The 19918-nt window shown below is 35.1% G+C and overlaps 1 protein-coding gene across 7 annotated transcripts in view; it reads right to left on the minus strand.

Annotated features, from left to right (window-relative positions):
- ASCC1 (activating signal cointegrator 1 complex subunit 1) overlaps positions 1–19918 on the minus strand; it is a 155919-nt gene that overhangs the window by 101951 nt on the left and 34050 nt on the right. For all 7 annotated transcript variants that reach the window (XM_057505961.1, XM_057505959.1, XM_057505957.1 and 4 more), the window contains exons 2-5: positions 19555–19696; positions 18279–18378; positions 10105–10202; positions 5354–5532 (exon numbers count right to left, since the gene is read on the minus strand). In XM_057505961.1, the coding sequence (XP_057361944.1) occupies positions 5354–5532; positions 10105–10202; positions 18279–18378; positions 19555–19666 (489 nt within the window). In that variant the 5' untranslated portion in view covers positions 19667–19696. The remainder of the gene's footprint in view (positions 1–5353; positions 5533–10104; positions 10203–18278; positions 18379–19554; positions 19697–19918) is intronic.

Raw genomic sequence — 19918 nt, forward strand, 5'->3', positions numbered from 1 at the left:
TCTACAGAGAAAAACCAAAATTTGATCACCCAGTAAATTCACAATGTTCAGAAACTAACAAAAAATTGTGAAATAACAGCAAAAATCATTCCATTGGATGGGATTAACAACAGATTTGAAACTTCAAAAGAACAATCAGTGAACCTTAAGGCATAGCTACAGAAATTATTCAAACTGAAGCAAGAGGGGAAAAAAAGGCTGGAAACCAAATGAACAGACCTTTAGTAACCCATGTACCAACATCAACTCGTCCAATATATGTGTAATTAGAGTTCCAGAAGAAGAGAAAAAATATTTGATGAGATAATACCTGAAAATTATTCAAACTTGGAGCAACATCAACAAGAAGGCAGGCTAAGATGACCCAGGGCATCATTCCTCTAAAAAAACACCAAATAAGTAACAACATATAAACCAAAGTAGCTTTGGGAGAACTCTAGAAATCAGTTAAAAAGCAAATGCCTAACCAAGAGAAAGCTGCACTCAAAATGGTAGGAAATTTCATGTTTTCTTGTCATCCCTTGCTCTACCCCTTCCCCAGGGCAACACAACACATCAGGAAGAAGCCACCCAATATCTACTCCTCCATTAGGGCAGAAGAAAAAGAGTAAAAGTAGCTTTCAATGTCCTGGCTTGTTAGGAAGCTGAGGAACTAGTTTCTGTCTTGCCTGACTTGGGAGTAGTTAGGAAGAGCGACACAGTTTGGATATCAGGTTAGGGGCCTCTATAAGCAGTACAGGGCCTGAGAGCAAGAGAGCTTCAACAATAGGCTGACCTGTGGGTGCCTGAGGGCAAGAGATTATAGGCAAAGGAATACAACAGAATAGTTTAGGCTCCAAGGGGAGGCCTTAGAGAAATTAAGACACTTAAAAGCAGCCTTGTTAATGGAGAACTGGAACAAAAGCACACACACATCCCCAGAAAAGGTTTGAGAAAACTCAGAGATAATTTAAGCACTGAAATAATTAATCACAGTAGGAAATTATAAGCCCTTGAAAAAACTTAAAATTCACTAACTGAAAAAAATTAGTGAGAATGTTTGGTATCTTGAATTGGGTGATGGTTACATGAGTGTCACATGTCAAAATTCATTGAGTTGTACACTAAATTTATGCATTTTATTGTATGTACCTCAATTTAAAATAAGAAACAAAAAGTAATTTAAAATTTAAAAAGATAAAATTCATGAAACCACATTAATAAAAAATTTAAAAGTAAAGGAAGAAGGAAGGTCTCCTGTTTAAAGGAGAATATAGAAAGCTGAAACTGAAAGTAGAGTGAGTTCTAGACCTAGAAAATGATGATTTTGCAACCATTGCAGTAAAGATTGGACCAGTTAGGAATCATAAATGCATGTTAAACCTGGGAGAAATGTTGATGAGAAGCAGGATATTTGCAAGATCTTAGCATTATCTCCCTGCAGACAGCTGATTCGTTGCATAGGAGATATAAAATATAGTTGTTATACTTAGGAGAAATTGGGCAATACCTTCTTGATTGGATGTAACATAATTTATGAAAAAAAGATGAACATTTATGCCCCTAGATGCGATAACTTTAGAAGGACACAATATCAGCTATACAGTACTCTGGCTGAGAAATCATAACATCAAGTTAACAACCATAAGGAAACATAAGAGAATTGCAAAAAAGAATGTTCAATTTTTTTAAAGAAAGGATGAAAGGAACTTCAATTACTTCAATAACATAAAAGTCAGAAAAGCTATGAAATGCTTCCAGCTAAAAGAGGTTAAAGAGACATAAAAATTAAATGCAATTCCTGACCTTATCCTGGAATCTGTATCGGAAATATTATTAAGGACATTATTAAGTCATATAGCACTAGAGCATATGGGTATTTCCTCATACTATTTTGTCCTATGATTTATAAATTTGAAATTATTTCCAGTAAAAGAAAAAAAAGACAGCCAAATGTATTACACAAAGAGGAACAAAGAATTACAGAAGATATCTTATCAGAAACTACACAAGCCAAAAGACAATGAAATTATGGTTTTATGATGTTGAAAGAAAAAAACTATCAACTTAGAATCATATAACCAGCATAAATTATCTTCCATAAAAGAGGATAAATTAAAGATTTTTTTCAGACAAATAAAATCAGAGAGAAAGTGTTTCCAGCAGACTTTAACAATAAGAAATCTTATAGGAAGGTGTTTACGTACAGAAGCAAAATTAATGTCAATTAGACAAAGGACAGGAGGGAAGAGATAGATATATTGTATTGTAAAGTTCTTACATTTTACATAAAGTGGTGTAATATTATTTGAAAGTGATGAATTAAAGACATACATTGTAAATCTTAGAGCATTTACTTAAAAAAAATAAATAGGTATAGCTAACAAATTAGTAGTGTTGACAAAAATGAAATTTTTTTAAACTGTCTATCTGAAAATTGATAGGAAAAAAGGATCAAAGAAGAGACCCAAAAAATCAAAAAATAGTAGATTTAAACCCACACATACCTATAACTACATTAAGAGCAAATAGGTCTAATCACTCCAGTTAAAAGACAGAGATGTCAGACTGGATTAAAAAAAAACAATATCCAATTATGTGTTATCTTTAAGAAACCTATTTTGAATATAAATATATAAATATGCTAAAGGTAAAAGGATAGAAATAGATATTCAGTATAAATACTAATCAAAAGAAAGCTGAAATGGCTATGTTAACGTCAGAAAAAGTAGATCTCAGAACAAGGAGTACAGTCAGGGATAGAAATGGACATTTTGTAATTATAAGACAATTATGAAAAAAACTGACAGAACTGAAAGGAGAAATACATGAATCCACAATTACAGTTGGAGATTTCAACAGTTCTCAGTAATTAACAAAACAAGTATATACAAAATTAGTAATGGATACAGAAGACATAAAACATCACTGACAACCAGATGACATACATAATATTTATAGAACAGTCAACCTCAAAACATTAAAATATACAGTACCTTTGAACAACACAGGTTTGAACTGCATGGGTCCCTTATACATGGATTTTTTTCAATAAACACACTGGCAAAAATTTTGAAGATTTGTGACATTTGAAAACACTTTTCTCTAACCTGCCTTATTGTAAGAATAGAGTATATACAATATATGTAACATAAAAAGTATGTTAGTTGACTGTTTATGTTATCAGTAAGGTTTCCAGTCAACAGTAGGCTATTAATAGTTGAGGTTTTGGGGATTCAAAAGTTATATGAGGATATTCAACTGCACAGGGGTTTGGTGCCCTATCCCCTACATTGTTCAAGGGTCAATTGTACATCTTTTTCAAATGTACACAGAACATTTACCAAAATAGACTATATTCTGGAACAGAAAACCAGTATTAATACATTTAAAAGAACTGGAGTCATGCAGAGTATTTTATCTGACCACGAGAATTAAATTAGAAATCAGTAACAAAAAAGGTTCTATGTATCTGTATATCTTAACAACCCACTCCTGGGTATTTAAACCATGTTCACATAAAGCTTGTATCCAAATGTTTACAGCGGTTCTATTAAAATTGCCAAAAATTAGAAACAACCCAAATATCCTCCATCAGGTAGATGGATAAACTGTGGTACATCCGCACAGCAGAATACAGTTCAGCAATAAAAAGGAACAAACTACTGATACACACAAGTTGGATGAATTTCAAGGCATTATGCTGAGTCAAAGAAACCAGCATTAAAAGATGACATACTGTATGATTCCATCTATATGATATTCTCAGAAGGACAAAATTATAGTGACCAAGAGGAGATCAGTGATTGTCAGGATTTGGGGTAGGGAAGAGGTTAACCAAAGGGATGGCTGGGAGAGCTGTTCCTTGACTATGGTAGACGATTACACAAATCTACACATGTGTTAAAATTCATAGAAATACACACCCAAAAAAGTCCATTCTACTATATAATTTTTAAGGTAAATAAAAAATTATAATTCTTCTGGGGATAACTGGTTAAGTAAATAGGGGTTTAAAAAGTTATACTTTACCTCTTACTATACATCAAAACATATTCTAGATAAACTAATAAGTTAAATGTAAATATGAAGTAATACTGATCTTCTTAATATATATGAAGCTCTTCCAATTAAAAGATGAACACTCTCATAGGAAAATGGGTCAAGCCATGAAAAAACAAGAGTTAAACATACAAAAAAGTCTTATCTCACCAATAATCAAATAAATGAACAGTAAAGCAATGAAATAGTATTGTTCATTAATTGTGTTACAGAAAAAAAAAACCCAAAGTAATGATATGATAACACCAGTATTGGTCAGGGTGGGAAAAGAAACCTAAAGAAAACTATTATTTGGTATATAACATTTCCTGAAGGTAACTGGATATATATATCAGAACCTCAAACAGGCACATACTCTTCCCACTTTCAGTAATTTACTAAGAAGCTAATTAAACTAGTGCACAAAAATGCATGCAATAGCATCATTATTTATAACAAAAAAGCAGAAACAATAAAGATTAAATAATTATACATCTAGATGATAGAACAGTAAGCCACCATTAAAAATCAAGTCATCTGAATAGTTACTGAACTCAGATTAGCTTATTTTAGTCATCCTGCTATAATTTTCTTCCTGGTCTCCAAAGCAAAGGTAAAAGATTTAGATTTTTGTTCAATGGTAAAACAGTAATCATAGTATAATGCTAAATTTCAAAGAAATAAGATATAAAACCATATACAAGCCAAATTTTATTTTTTAAATGTATGTATGTATACACATAGACAAATATGTCACAGTATGCTCTCTCAGTGGTAAGTTTATGGGTGACTTTTTATGAATCTTCTCTGTGTTTTGCATATTTTCTATAATAAACATATGCTTATCATCTTTTTAATCAGTAAATGTTTACTTAAATCACCTAAAATAATACCCAAAAGGAGTTTTAAAACTTGTTTTCTAATCTAGATTATCTGCTATTATCCTGGTCATAAGCATTTCACTGTTACATAAGAATGACAAATCTATATTCAAATTTGTTACTAATCCCAAATAAGCCATAACTTCCCAGAGGTGTAAGATCTGCAGATAATGCCATCTTGTTAACACTGTCACCCACAAGATGCAGAATGGTGTGTATACTGGAATGATCTTTTTGTGTCCTGAAATTTTTAAAGAATATTTCAGTAATATATAGATATTTAAGTGCTGATATGTCTATACTTTTTTTTCCAGTTCAGAATTAAAAGAAATCATCAGAAATGGTTACCTCTTTTGAGGGAAAATAGATTTATATCTTTCTACTGTTTGGGTTATGAACCATTTTTATATTCTTCATTTTTAACTTTTTGTTTTGTTTTGTTTGCTGCTTACCATGGAGCACTTCTCCAGTACTTCCTCCTGGAACTTCAGGAATCGCTCTTGAACCTCAGCTTCATTGAGGAAAAAGGCAAGGAAGTGAGTAAAGGGCTGCTTTCTTCTAAAAGTGAGCAGAAGAACATCAATCCTAGTTCGGGCCGAAATTACACCACTTCGATGCTGGCCAGTGATTACTGCAAGCAAAAAAAGTGTGGGTTAACATGCTCATGGACCATAAATGCTTGTAAGAAAAGTGCCTTCTTGATACTGTCATCTCTGGAGAGCTAAACAGTCCTGAAGGTGTACATAATTCTGAACAGGGGACAGTGCCAAGTATAAGAAAGTTAACTAATGTATTCAATCTCAGCAAAATAAGGTTTAAAAAATCAGAATATTTTAAGACCAGCTGATGAAGTAGAAAAGTGAATTAGAAGCTCAAAGCAAACCCTCCAATGGGAATGTAAAATGGTGCAGCAGCTACAGAAAAGTTTGGCTGGCCCATAACAAGTTAAGAAGAGAACCACCATGTGACCAGCAATTCCACACCTAGATAAACACCCAAAAGAAGTAGATATTCAAGAAAAACTTGGACACAAATGTTCACAGCAGGTCTATTCATAATACCAAAAGATGGAAACAACACAAATGTCCATCAACTGATAAATGGTTGAACAAAATGTGGTTATCTCCATACAATGAAATATTACTCAGCCAATAAAAGGAACGAAGTACTGATACATGCAAAAATACAGCTGAATCTTAAAAACATTATGCTAGATGAAAGACAACAGACACAAAAGACCACACACCATATGTTTCCATTTATTGGAAATGTCCAGAACAGGCAAATTCAGAGAGATAGAAAACAGACTAGTGGAAGCCAAGGACTGGGGGGAGGGAGGAATGGGGAGTGACTGCATACTGGGTATGGGGTTTCCTATTGGGGTGATAAAAGTCTTCTGGATCTAGATAAGTGATGGTTGTACAACATCATAAATGTACTAAATGCCACTAAATTCAACACTTTAAAATGGTCAAAATGGTAAAATTTATGTTGTGTATATTTTGTAATTTTTTTAAAGAAGAGCAAAGAAATTCAAATGACAATAAAAAATTAAGAGAAAAAAGGGAATTTTCTGTCATGTGAATTTTACTTCAATTAAAAAAATACTGTGGCAAAAATTATTACTGATTCACTATAGTGAAAGAGGAAGGAGAGTCTACTACAACAGACACAATCCTCTCCTGTATTTATGTAAGTAGAAAATTAAAGCACAATGTTTATTCTCATCTACATTGTATACATGGATTATCAAATTTCCATGTTTTGGTGTAATCTGGCCTTTGATCTGGGCTATGTCTGTATGTATACATAAATGAAAGTGTGTGGCTAGGGGCAGGGGGTGGGGACAACACAAAGCAAGGGCCACCATTCACAAAGAAACAAAACCACTTAGGGATTACACAATCTCTATTTAAGCAGAGTTTAAACCTCTAAGTTCCAGAACTGGCAAGGCTTGGTTCAAACAGAAACTAAGGAAAGGTACAGAAGATAAAAACAATGAACAAAACTGGCATTTCAACAGACTACTTATTAAAAATGGAAGGGCATAACAACAAAGCAAAACTGAAGGAACCGAACAGCAACAGTCTCAGAGACTCCAAGAAGGGACCAGCAGTTACCAAAGGGGAGAGGTGAGGGAGGACACGTGGGGAGAGAGGGAGAAGGGGATTGAGGGGTATTATGATTGGCATACATGGTGTGGGGGGGATCATGGGGAAGACAGTGTAGCACAGAGAAGGCAAATAGTGACTCTGTGGCATCTTACTACACTGATGGGCAGTAACTACAATGGGGTATGGGGGGACATGATAATACGGGTGAATATAGTAACCACATTGTTTTTTTCATGTGAAACCTTCATAAGAGTGTGTATCAATAATACCTTAATAAAAAAATGAAAGGGCAATTTCTGAATATAAAATATTGAGGTATTAACTGTAATAGTAATACATGTTACGTACTTTAAAGACCACAGCGCTTGTTTCTTCCAAGCAACTGCAGAAACTAAATAAATAATTCCATCTATTTGTCCTAAAACTTTCCATGAAAGTACTTGAAATTTTCTGTAAGAACAACCTTTCTATTTCTTAAAAAGAATTAAAGTATCATACCCATTTTATTGTAGAGAGAAAAGGTAGAAATTTCTAGGAAAAGTAAATTATGAATGAATGGGTTGACAGTAAGCCTAAGAACTGTTTGCCTAAGTAAAAAATTGACATAAGTAATAACTTTAAAAATGTAAGTAGATATATAGTGTTTTCGAATGACATTTTCATATTATCAGACAGAATACTTTTGAGAGCCTAAAAGATCCAAATGCTTGGTGAAGGGAAGTGCCCACAGCAGGCACGCAAATATTTGCTAGAGAATACTGATAAAGGAGGGTCCAAAGATAAATTGGGACAAAATTAAAGAAAGGTAGAAATTATGATTATCTCTGCCAGAGACCAAAAAGTTTTAATGAGAAACTAAAAAGAAAAGGGATGGGGGGAAGGGAGGCTTAAAACTCATGCTTATGTTTTATTTCTATAAAAATTTGGTACAAAATGCTAAATCTGTTCTTTTCCATTAAGAAGGTGGTTTGGTAGAGAATAAAACTAATACAATGTTTTCATTTTTCTAACATAACACGTTGAAAAGGATATTTACAAGGTGTTCAGACACAATGATTTCCAGGAAAGATTCAAAGTTGATCAATGACTAAAGAGTAAATATGACAAGGTTAGAAATATTCTACAAGTATCTGAGAAGACTAGAATTTATGTGGCATAAGTCTAATGAGGAATAAATGGGAAGAAAAGAATTAAAGGTATTGACTAATGTTAAACTTTAAAAAACCAATTCTTTAACTACAATGACAGTATCATTTTAAAAGCATCTTCTGACATTCCATTACCTGAGATTTCAAAACAGACTAAATCAGACCCTTGTCTAGAGGACAAATTAAAACATACTAGATTATTCCCTTCTCTGGTCTAATTTAGGAGAGGCAAAAGAAGTGGATAAATGGCAGGATTTACCACATCAGTGTAAACTGCAGTCTTGATTTCACATCATAATTCGATTTACTCTAACCAATAAATTTGATTTTTCTATATATACTTTACTTCCCTACAAGACCAACAAGTTTATCCTCTTGTTTTTCTATTAGATTAGTCCCACTAAATTTTTACTTAAAACAATTAGACACACTCATTTTTCATACTGAAATATCTGTGCTAAGTCAAAATAGAATCTTTACAACCTACCTGCCCTTTGCTGGATAAGTTTTGGAATGACTCCAGTACCTTAAAATGGCTAAAGCCCCCACATTTATACCATGTTATAATTTTTGCTGCTATAATAATTATTATAATTTATTTTATAGGTAGAAAAAACGGGGAACATATTCAGTTGTTAATAGCATTATCTCTGAGGTTAATATTACAAGAGACTTCCTTTTATACTATAATTTCTGCAACTTTCATCTTTTTAAATCATATATTAATTTTATAATCAGAAAAACTAAAGAAATAAACTTTAATGAAATTATAAAATTACTTCTATATTGGTAATATGAACTTTAAAACCTAAGACTCAAGTTTTTATATCTGTAATTCTAATAAGCTGAATATTTACTTTAATGAAAGTCTTTCAAAAATATCATTAAAGTTCTCATGATATGGTTCGCTGAAGTTACCTAGGGGCTGAGGAAATTCTAGCACTTTTCTGTCTAATACAGGAGCCCACATGCAGCTAGTTATATTAAAACTTAAATTAATTAGAATTAAACAGAATTAAAAATTCAGTTCCTCAGTCATCTTAGCCACATTTCAAGTATTCATAGCCACATGTGCCTAGTGGCTCCTGTACTGGACAATGCAGATACAGAACATTACCCCTCATCACAGAAAGTTCTTCTGGACAGCACTGCTCTAAAGTCAAGTGTGACTTATCTGTCACAGTGATTACAATTACATAGCACAAATGAGAAGAGCACTTGTAATTTTTTCTCCTAAAACTTAATATAATCTGTGGGTCTTTATGAAAAATGGATTGTTGGAATCTTCTGCATTTATTTAACTTTGAAAAAGTCCTATCATTTTAGAATGAGTTTTTAAATATTCTGTCCTGACACCACCCCTCACTCAAAGCCATTTTACAACACAAGTCTGCACCCACAGTTTGCACCATTGCTTGGTACAGACAGTTTCTGATTTGAATTTTATGACTAAACTATTCTTCTTCACCTGAGCAGTTACTGGAATCAGGTTGGTATTTTAATCATTACTTATCATTTCCTTCCCAGTCTACAAAACAAGGTAAACACAAGAGAACACTTATGGAAAGGACTGAACTATATCACAGATTCGCTGATCTCAATGGTTTTCTCTAATTCCAACTTGAAACAATTCACAAATTCTGTTTCAAGCTGCTACAGCATGAAAGAAATCTCCTAATACACCCAAATCTAGAAACTTTACTCCATCAGTGCAAGGTAAAGTATAAAATGAAGGTCCATGTACTCAATCAAGATAAGGTTGTGTAGCTACATTTTTCCTCATTTGGGAGATTGACACTTTTTTATAGGATAAAAAAGCCAAATAGCTACAGCATCAGATAAAGAATATAGTCCCTAAACACCTCAGCTGGGTCACATTATTCCATACCAATTCCATACAAATAAAAGTGATTGCAAAAAGAATGTATTACAGAGTCTCACCAATTTCTCCTTCTTGTCCAGGCTTAGGAATGCTAATAGAAGTTTTGGTCTCCACTTCTAGTTTCTTCCTAGTATCCCCTCTCTTCCCAACTATGTGCCTATAATATACATTAAAAATAGTTATTGGAAAGATATTAAATCAAAATGTACCAGAATAAAAAATTCCATCATATTTGAATCATATGTGGCCAGAGATACTCACTTATAGAAAAGTGTTTCAATAAAAGTTCAATATCTGTAGAGGAAATTGCAAGTCATATAGCTTTATACAACATGCTGCATTACACACACTGGCAAAACACTGCCAACGGCCAATTCAATGCATAGGCAGAATCACTATGCCCAACACTTGCTTGCTTCTCAAAATTAGATTCAAAATCTAGGTCTGCAGTTCAATGTGAAGAAAGCTGGCATAGTCTCAAAGGGCACTTTCAGCAATAACTGAGTCTACAGTTAGAGGAGAAAAACCTTGTTCTTTTGGAGAGCAAATTAACTCTTTGAGTTCATCCTAAGGAATTATCCTTGGTTAATTAAATAAATGTAAAGAGCTTAGCAAAGAACAGGGTTCACAAATCAGGACAGATTCAAAAACACAGAGTAAATAGGTGACTGTCAGGCTGAATTCAGCACATAGATGTGTTTTTCTTGGGAGATTCCATCTAAAAACATAGATTTCAGGGTTCTTTTAAGAAAATTTGATTTAACAAACCACGCTACCAACAGGCTGGAGCCGACTTTCATCATGGAAGATGAGCTCATCTGTTGACTTATTTTATTTACATCCTTTGCCTAGGCCTGCTAGTATAAGTGATTCGGACAATCCAAGGTTATCTTCTGGGATCCAGAGTAATTAGATGTGTTCAAGTAGATGAGACAACTGGATTCCAGGAGAGACATATCAGAGTCTATAAAGCACCAAAGGCCATCACAGGACTATAAAGTTAAGAGAAAAAACTTCGCCATCATCAACAGTATTTCAGCTTTTATGATTTCAATTACAGTTTACCAAAAGCATGAGTGACTGTCTAAAACTGTGCGTTTGTTTTCACATGGAATAACAAGGCCCAATTATTTCCACTGAGATCTACTGTAGTAAGCCAGTTTTTTAAAAACAAGATGTTTAGAAGAGGATCAGAACTCCACAACTGCCATGTTGTTTTTCTCTGTGTTGGGCCAGAGATTCTGTCACACCAACTCTGTCAGGCCTTTGTCATTCTAGGCTTTATCAATAAAGGGTGCTTTCAGTTAAGCTCCTGTTTGTTGGTGTGTGGCTAGTAAACAAGTCTATCAAAAAAGGTAGTTGGCTCAAAGTGGTATTAATAGACTAGGAACCTTAGGAAGGGAAAAGGGTTGAAATTAAAGAGGCTTTAGAATCAAACAAACCTTGGGAGAAAGTCATTTAACGACTCTAAGTCTATTTCCTAAATTACAAAAATGGAGTAAATAATATCTAAGTATCATAAGATTGCTGTGAGAATTAAATGTGATCATATATAAAATGGCTTCCCAGTGACTGGTACATAGCTCGGTACATAATGCTATCCTCATTAAGCCCATAATGGCATCCTTTCAGTTAAGAGAACAGCCAGATTCAAAAGAGGTTTACAAGGGAAATCTAAAACATTCACTGCAATAATACAAATATGCGGTAAAAGAGTAAGTCCTTTTTTGACTATTTAAGTAGGTATTCCTACCAGAGTGAGTGGTTTTCAATCTTGGCTACATGTTGGAATCAGTCTGGGGGAGCTTCAAAAACTAATGATGCCAAGGCCGTGCTAAGAGAGAAGTATATCCCACTACAGGCCTACCTTAGGAAAGAAGAACAATCCCATATGAACAGTCTAAAGTCACAATTAATGAAACTAGAAAAAGAACTAAAAAGGAGGCCCAAAGTCAGTAGAAGGAGGGACATAATAAAGATAAGAGCAGAAATAAATAAAATCGAGAAGAATAAAACAACAGAAAGAATCAGTGAAAGCAGGAGCTGGTTCTTTGAGAAAATAAACAAAACAGATAAACCCCTAGCCAGACTTATCAAGATAAAAAGACTCCACACACATAAATGGAATCAGAAATGAGAGAGGAAAAATCACTACAGACACCAGAGAAATACAAAGAATTATTACAGAATACTATGAAAAATTATATGCTAACAAACTAGATAACCTAGAGGATATGGACAACTTTCTAGAAAAATACAATCTTCCAAGGCTGACCAAGGAAGAAAGTGAAAATCTGAACAGACCGAATACCAGCAATGAAATTGAATTGGTAATCAAAAAACTACCCAAAAACAAAACTCCTGCACCAGATGGCTTCACCGCTGAATTTTATCAAACATTCAGTGAAGACCTAATACCCATTCTCCTTAAAGTTTTCCAAAAAGTAGAAGAGGAGGGAATACTTCCAAACTCATACTATGAAGCCAGCATCACTCTAATACCAAAACCAGGCAAAGACACCACAAAAAAAGAAAACTACAGACCAATATCCCTGACGAACATAGATGCAAAAATACTCAGTTAAATATTAGCAAACCGAATTGAAAATTACACCAAGAGGATCATACATAATGATCAAGTGGGATTCATCACAGGGATGAAAGGATGGTACAACATTCGAAAATCCATCAACATCATCCACTCTATCAATAAAAAGAAGGACAAAAACCACATCATCATCTATCTCCATAGATGCTGAAAAAGCATTTGACAAAATTCAACACCCATTCATGATACAAACTCTCAACAAAATGTGTATAGAGGGCAAGTACCTCAACATAATAAAGGCCATATATGACAAGCCCACAGCCAACATCATACTTAAGAGTGAAAAGCTGAAAGCCTTTCCTTTAAGATCAGGAAAAAGAAGAAGACAAGTAGTGATTTTACAGCATCTTACTACGCAGATGGACAGTGACTGTGAAGGGGTATGTGAGGGGGACTTGGTGAAGGGGGGAACCTAGTGAACATAATGTTCTTTCTGTAATTGTAGATTAATGATACAAAAAAAAGATCAGGAAAAAGACAAGTATGTCCACTCTCCCCATTTTTATTCAACACAGTACTGGAGATCCTAGCCGCAGCAATCAGACAACACAAAGAAATAAAAGGCATCCAGATTGGTACGGAAGAAGTTAACCTGTCACTGTTTGCAGATGACATGATACTGTACATAAAAACCCCTAAAGAATCCACTACCAAACTACTAGATCTAATATCTGAATTCAGCAAAGTTGCAGAGTACAAATTAATATACAGTAATCTGTTGCATTCCTATACACTAATGATGAACTAGCAGAAAGAGAACTCAGGAAAACAATTCCATTCACAGTTGCATCAAAAAGAATAAAATACCTAGGAATTAACCTAATGAAGGAAGTGAAAGACCGATACTGTGAAAACTACAAGACACTCATAAGAGAAATTAAAGAAGACCAATAAAGGGAAATACATCCAGTGCTCATGGATAGGAAGAATTAATATTATCAAAATGGTCATCCTGCCTAAAGCAATCTACAGATTCAATGCAATCCCTATCAAAATACCAACAGCATTCTTCAACAAACTCAAGCCAATAGTTCCAAAATTCATATGGAACCACAAAAGGCCTCGAATAGCTAAAGCAATCCTGAGAAGGAAGAATAAAGTAGGGGGAATCTTGCTTCCCAACTTCAAGCTCTACTACAAAGCCACAGTAATCAAGACAATTTGATACTGGCACAAGAACAGACCCATAGACTTGTGGAACAGAATAGAGAGTCCAGATATTAACCCAAGCATATATGGTCAATTAATATACAATAAAGGAGCCATCAATATACAATGGGGAAATGACAGCCTCTTCAACAGCTCGTGTTGGCAAAACTGGACAGCTACATGCAAGAAAATGAAACTGGATTACTGCCTAACTCCATACACAAAAGTAAACTCAAAATGGATCAAAGACCCGAATGTAAGTCATGAAGCCATAAAACTCTTAGAAGAAAACACAGGCAAAACTCTCGAACATAAACATGAGCAACTTCTTCAGGAACATATCTCACTGGGCAAGGGAAAAAAAAGCAAAAATGAACAAGTGGGACTATATCAAGCTGAAAAGCTTCTGTACAGCAAAGAACAACATCAGCAGAACAAAAAGGCATCCTACAGTATGGGAGAATATATTCATAAATCACATATCCAATAAGGGGTTGACATCCAAAATATATAAAGAGCTCACATGTCTTACCAAACAAAAAGTAAATAATCCAATTAGAAAATAGGCGGAAGATCTGAACAGACAGTTCTCCAAAGGAGAAATTCAGATGGCCAACAGCACATGAAAAGATGCTCCACATCGCTAATTATCAGAGAAATGCAAATTAAAACCACAATGAGATAGCACCTCACACCAGTTAGGATGGCCAACATCCAAAAGACAAACAACAACAAATGCTGGTGAGGATGTGGAGAAGGGGAAATGCTCCTACACTGTTGGTGGGAATGTAAACTAGTTCAACCATTGTGGAAAGAAGTATGGTGGTTTCTCAAAAAATTAAAAATAGAAATGCCATTTGACTCGGGAATTCCACTCCTTGGAATTTACCGTAAGAAAGCATAAGCCCAATTTCAAAAAAGACATAGGCACCCCTATATTTATCGCAGCACTATTTACAATAACCAAGATACGGTAGCAACCTAAGTGTCCATCAGTAGATGAATGGATAAAGAAGATGTGGTACATATATACAATGGAATATTATTCAGCCATAAGAAGAAAACAAATCCTACCATTTGCAACAACATGAATGGAGCTAGAGGGTATTATGCTCAGTGAAATAAGCCAGGTGGAGAAAAACAAGTACCAAATGATTTAACTCATCTGTGGGGTATAACAACAAAGCAAAAACTGAAAGAACAAAACAGCAGCAGACTCACAGACTCCAAGAATGGACTAACAGTTGCCAAAGGGAAAGAGACTGGGGAGGGTGGGTGGGCAGGCAGGGAAGGGGAATAAGGGGCATTACAATTAGCACACATAATGTAGGGGTGGGCACGGGGAAGGCAGTATAGCACAGAGAAGACACGTAGTGACTCTATAGCATCTTACTACACTGATGGACAGTGACTATAATGGGGTATGTGGTGGGAACTTGATAATTGGGGGAATCTAGTAACTACAATGTTGCTCATGTAACTGTGTATTAGTGATACCAAAATTAAAAATAATAATAATAATAAAAAAATGGAAATACATCCCGTGTTCATGGATAGGAAGAATTAATGTTGTCAAAATGGCCATCCTGCCTAAAGCAATATACAGATTCAATGCAATCCCTATCAAAAGACCAATAGCATTCTTCAATCAACTACAGCCAAAAGTTCTAAAATTCATATGGAACCACAAAAGACCCCAAATAGCCAAAGCAATCCTGAGAAAGAAGAATAAAGCAGGAGGGATTACACTCCCCAACTTCAAGCTCTACTAAAGTAATTAAGACAATTTGGTACTGGCACAAGAACAGACCCATAGACTAATGGAACATAATAGACAGCCCAGATATAAACCCAAGCATACATGATCAATTCATATACGATAAAGGAGCCTTGGATATACAATGGGGAAATGATGGCCTCTTCAACAACTAGTGTTGGCAAAACTGGACAGGTACATGCAGGAAAATGAAACTGTATTATACACAAAAGTAAACTCAAAATGGATCAAAGACCTGAATGTAAGTCATGAAGCCATAAAACTCTTAGAAGAAAACATAGGCAAAAATCTCTTGAATATAAACATGAGCAACTTTTTCTTGAATGCATCTCCTCAGGCAAGGGAAACAAAAGCAAAAATGAATAAATGGGACTACATCAAGCTAAAAAGCTTCTGTACAGCAAAGGACACCATCAGCAGAACAAAAAGGATCCTACAGTATGGGAGAATATATTTGTAAACGACTTATCTGATAAGGGTTAACATCTAAGATATATGAAGAACTCACATGCCTCAACACCCAAAAAGCAAACAACCTGATTAAAAAATGGGTGGAATATGAACAGACAATTCTCCAAGGAAGAAATTCAGATGGCCAAGAAGCACATGAAAAGATGCTCCACATCGCTAATTATCAGAGAAATGCAAATTAAAACCACAATGAGATATCACCTCACACAAGTTTGGATGGCCAACACAGAAAAGACTAGGAACAACAAATGCTGGTGAGGATGCGGAGAAAGGGGAACCCTCCTACACTGCTGGTGGGAATGTAAACTAGTTCAACCATTATGGAAAGCAATATGGAGATTCTGCAAAAAACTAAAAATAGAAATACCATTTGACCCAGGAATTCCACTCCTAGGAATTTACCCAAAGAAAACAACTCAGATTCAGATAGACATATGCACCCCTATGTTTATCGCAGCACTATTTACAATAGCCAAGAAATGGAAGCAACCTAAGTGTCCATCAGTAGATGAATGCATAAAGAAGAGGCGGTACATATACACAATGGAATACTATTCATCCATAAGAAAGAAACAAATCCTACCATTTGCAACAACATGGATGGAGCTAGAGGGTATTATGCTCAGTGAACTAAGCCAGGCAGAGAAAGACAAGTACCAATCATTTCACTCATCTGTGGAGTATAAGAAGAAAGCAAAAACTGAAGGAACAAAACAGCAGCAGACTCACAGAACTCAAGAATCAACTAACAATTATCAAAGGGATAATTGGAGGGTGAGTGGGAAGGGAGGGATAAGAGGATTAAGGGGCATTATGATTAGCACACATAATAGAGGGGGTGCACAGGGAAGGAAGTACAGCACAGAGAAGACAAGTAGTGACTCTATAGCATCCTACTATGCTAATGGACAGTGACTGTAATGGGATATATGTTGGGTACTTGATAATAGGGGGGATGTAGTAACCACAATATTGCTCATGTGAAATCTAAGAATAAGATTGCATATCAGTGACACCATAATAAAAAAAGAAAAGGAACTAGTGGTTACCAAAGGGGATGGATTGGGGAAGACAGTGGGAGGACAGGTGAAGTGGGAGAAGGGGACTAAGGGGCACTACAGTTTGCTATCACAATATAGGTAGGTAATGGGGATGGTAGTACAGCATGTAGAATACAATTAATAACTCTATAACACCTTACTACATTATAGACAGTGACTGCACTGGAGGAGGTGAGGTCTTGATAATATGGGTGAAAGTTGAACCACTGTGTTATGTATTTGAAACCATTATAAGATTGTATATCAATGATACTTTAATAAATAAAAAATACATTTAAAAAAATGACCCTGGAGAAAGCATACCAGTCTTTGAAAAGCATTAGAGATTAATGGAACAGACACATTTCTGCCTTCAAGAAGCTTCCCACCTAGTGGAAGAGACTTCAAACATGCAAATAAATATAAACACATGACTGAGAAATGCTACAAAGGAAAAGTAGAGGTTGTTATAAAAGCATGTAAAAGAGGAATCAATATGGTTGGTGGGGATGATGGTGTCAAAGCAAGCTTCTGTAAGGAAGGAGAATACAACTAGGTAAGGGAAAGGAGAGATCATAAGGCAAAGCGAGTAGCATATGCCAAAATTCTAAGTCAGGAAGGAGAACAGCATATATGAGGAACTAAAGAAGACCAGTTGGGCTTCAGTATAAAGCCAGGGAACAAGTAGTGTGAGTTGAGACTGAAGAATACAGGACTGTCTAAGTTTAGTTCAAGAATTTGGCCATTACTCTAATAGAACTGACTTCCATCTTCAATGGAGGGATGCTGAGACTTTAAGCAAAGGTAGTAAAATAATCAGATTTGCCCTTTAAAAAGATCATTCTATCCTCACTGTGAAGAACTGATTGGGAGGAGAACAAGAATCAATGTCAAGAAACCAGTAAATAGGCTATTTGAAGTAATCCACAAAGAGGCAACAGGGGTGCAGTAAAGAAAGAGATAAGCGGTAGATTTAAAAGGTATTCAAGAGACCAAATCAACAGGATTTGGTTATACCAGTGGATGACACAACTCTTGTAATCTGTCCTTTGAAATTCTAGGACATAAAATGCTAAACTACTTTATTATTAGTAATCAAACACACTAAGTGTGGAAAAGAGAAGAGTCAGCTTCCTGCTAAATTTCCTGGAAGTGTTTCCCGGTGGAGCTGCCGGGGGCCTCACTCACTTGTAGAGCAAGCTGGGGGCCTTCACAGTACACCGGAAACCTTGCTGGGTCTGCACCACCTCGTAGGCATCACAGGGCTCTTCTTTACACTCCATGAAGCCTGCATAGAAACCATAACATCTCGCTCAGAGCTGCTGCTCTATTAACAAGTCTTTTCCCCAGCTGCCAATGACTCTTAAGGTTTACAAAAGGAAAATGCACAAAGAACAGCCCAACAATTTACATGGCAGAACATTGCTCTGACATTCCTCTGGTCTGCTCTTAGAAGAAAAATAAGTAAAACACATCTATTTAAATCTTCTGGGCTTGGAACCTTGGGACAGTAACATATACATATCACTGTGTAACTGTTTTCTTCCAGAAAGCTAAGACACAATAAAAAAAATTTTTACCAAAAAAAAAAAATGTTTTATTAATGGAGATGTCACTCACATAACATAAAATTCATCCTTTTAAGTTATACAACTCAGTGGCTTTTAGTATTAAGACACAAAATTATATAAGTGAATGAGCTAGGAGTGATACAGGGAGAACTTACTCCATATAGCCAAGACAAAGAGAAAGGAGAAGGCTGAAATAAAGGAATTCAAGGCTGAAGGGAAACAATGGAGAAGGCTAACGCCTAAAGCTTACAGCCTCATGGAAAAGCTTATAAACCAAAGGAAAAGGAAACAGAGGACCTGAAAGGCCCTATTTATGCATTAAACCCATGCCCAAGTTAATTAGCCTGAAAATATTTACAATCCATTTAGTTTATTTCTTAAAAGTGTCTCTACATAATAATAATGTTGTTAGTGTGTGTTTGGAACTGCCTGTATATAACTGAAAAGAAGAGAAAAATAAAACAACAATAATTAACAGCTAACATTACTGGGCACTGGAAGAAATACTTTACATATGTTTATTTATTTCAATAATTTATATATATTACTTTATATATTTATATATTTATATATACATAACTTTACAGATAAAGGAACTAAATTTTGTCCCAGAATATTAATGGTTAATATTAATAGTTAACCAAACTGCCCCTTACTACATTTAAACCTTTGTACAAAGATGAAACATAACTTGATTTATAAATTCCAACTGAGAATGCATCAAACTTAAATTCATTAGTCCCCTTAGACATCAACATAAATGGTGCTAGGAGAGGCCAAACATCTCAAATTTCAGTGCTCACACAGAAACACATTGAAACAAAGCAAAGAATTGCTTCTACAATACAGAGAACATTTTATTTCTAATCTGACCAAAGAGCAACTAGAATTACCTTGATAGAAGTCTTCATCTTCTTCTTCATGTTGGTAAGTCTGTTCTTGGATGGGATTCTTCCTGTAAATTCGTCCACCAATTCTTATGAGCTGTGGGCGCATAACTTCCATGGTACTTTCTCCAAATATTCCAATGTGATCCTGAAAAATAAATCATCACCTTACCTTTTGTTTTAATCAGAAATAAAAACCCTACCTCTTTCATATGCATCATCATACAGACCTAAAAGGACAGAATCAGGCATCCGTTCACAGCATATCCTAAGCAAAAGCAGCACTGTTTCCATTAGACCTCGCCTATCTGTAAACTGTTTTAACTCAAATGCTTCATTTTCCACTACACGATTCCATTCCTGCTCACTC

This window comes from Manis pentadactyla, chromosome 8 (assembly GCF_030020395.1).
Source record: "Manis pentadactyla isolate mManPen7 chromosome 8, mManPen7.hap1, whole genome shotgun sequence".
Classification (NCBI taxonomy): Eukaryota; Metazoa; Chordata; class Mammalia; order Pholidota; family Manidae; genus Manis; species Manis pentadactyla.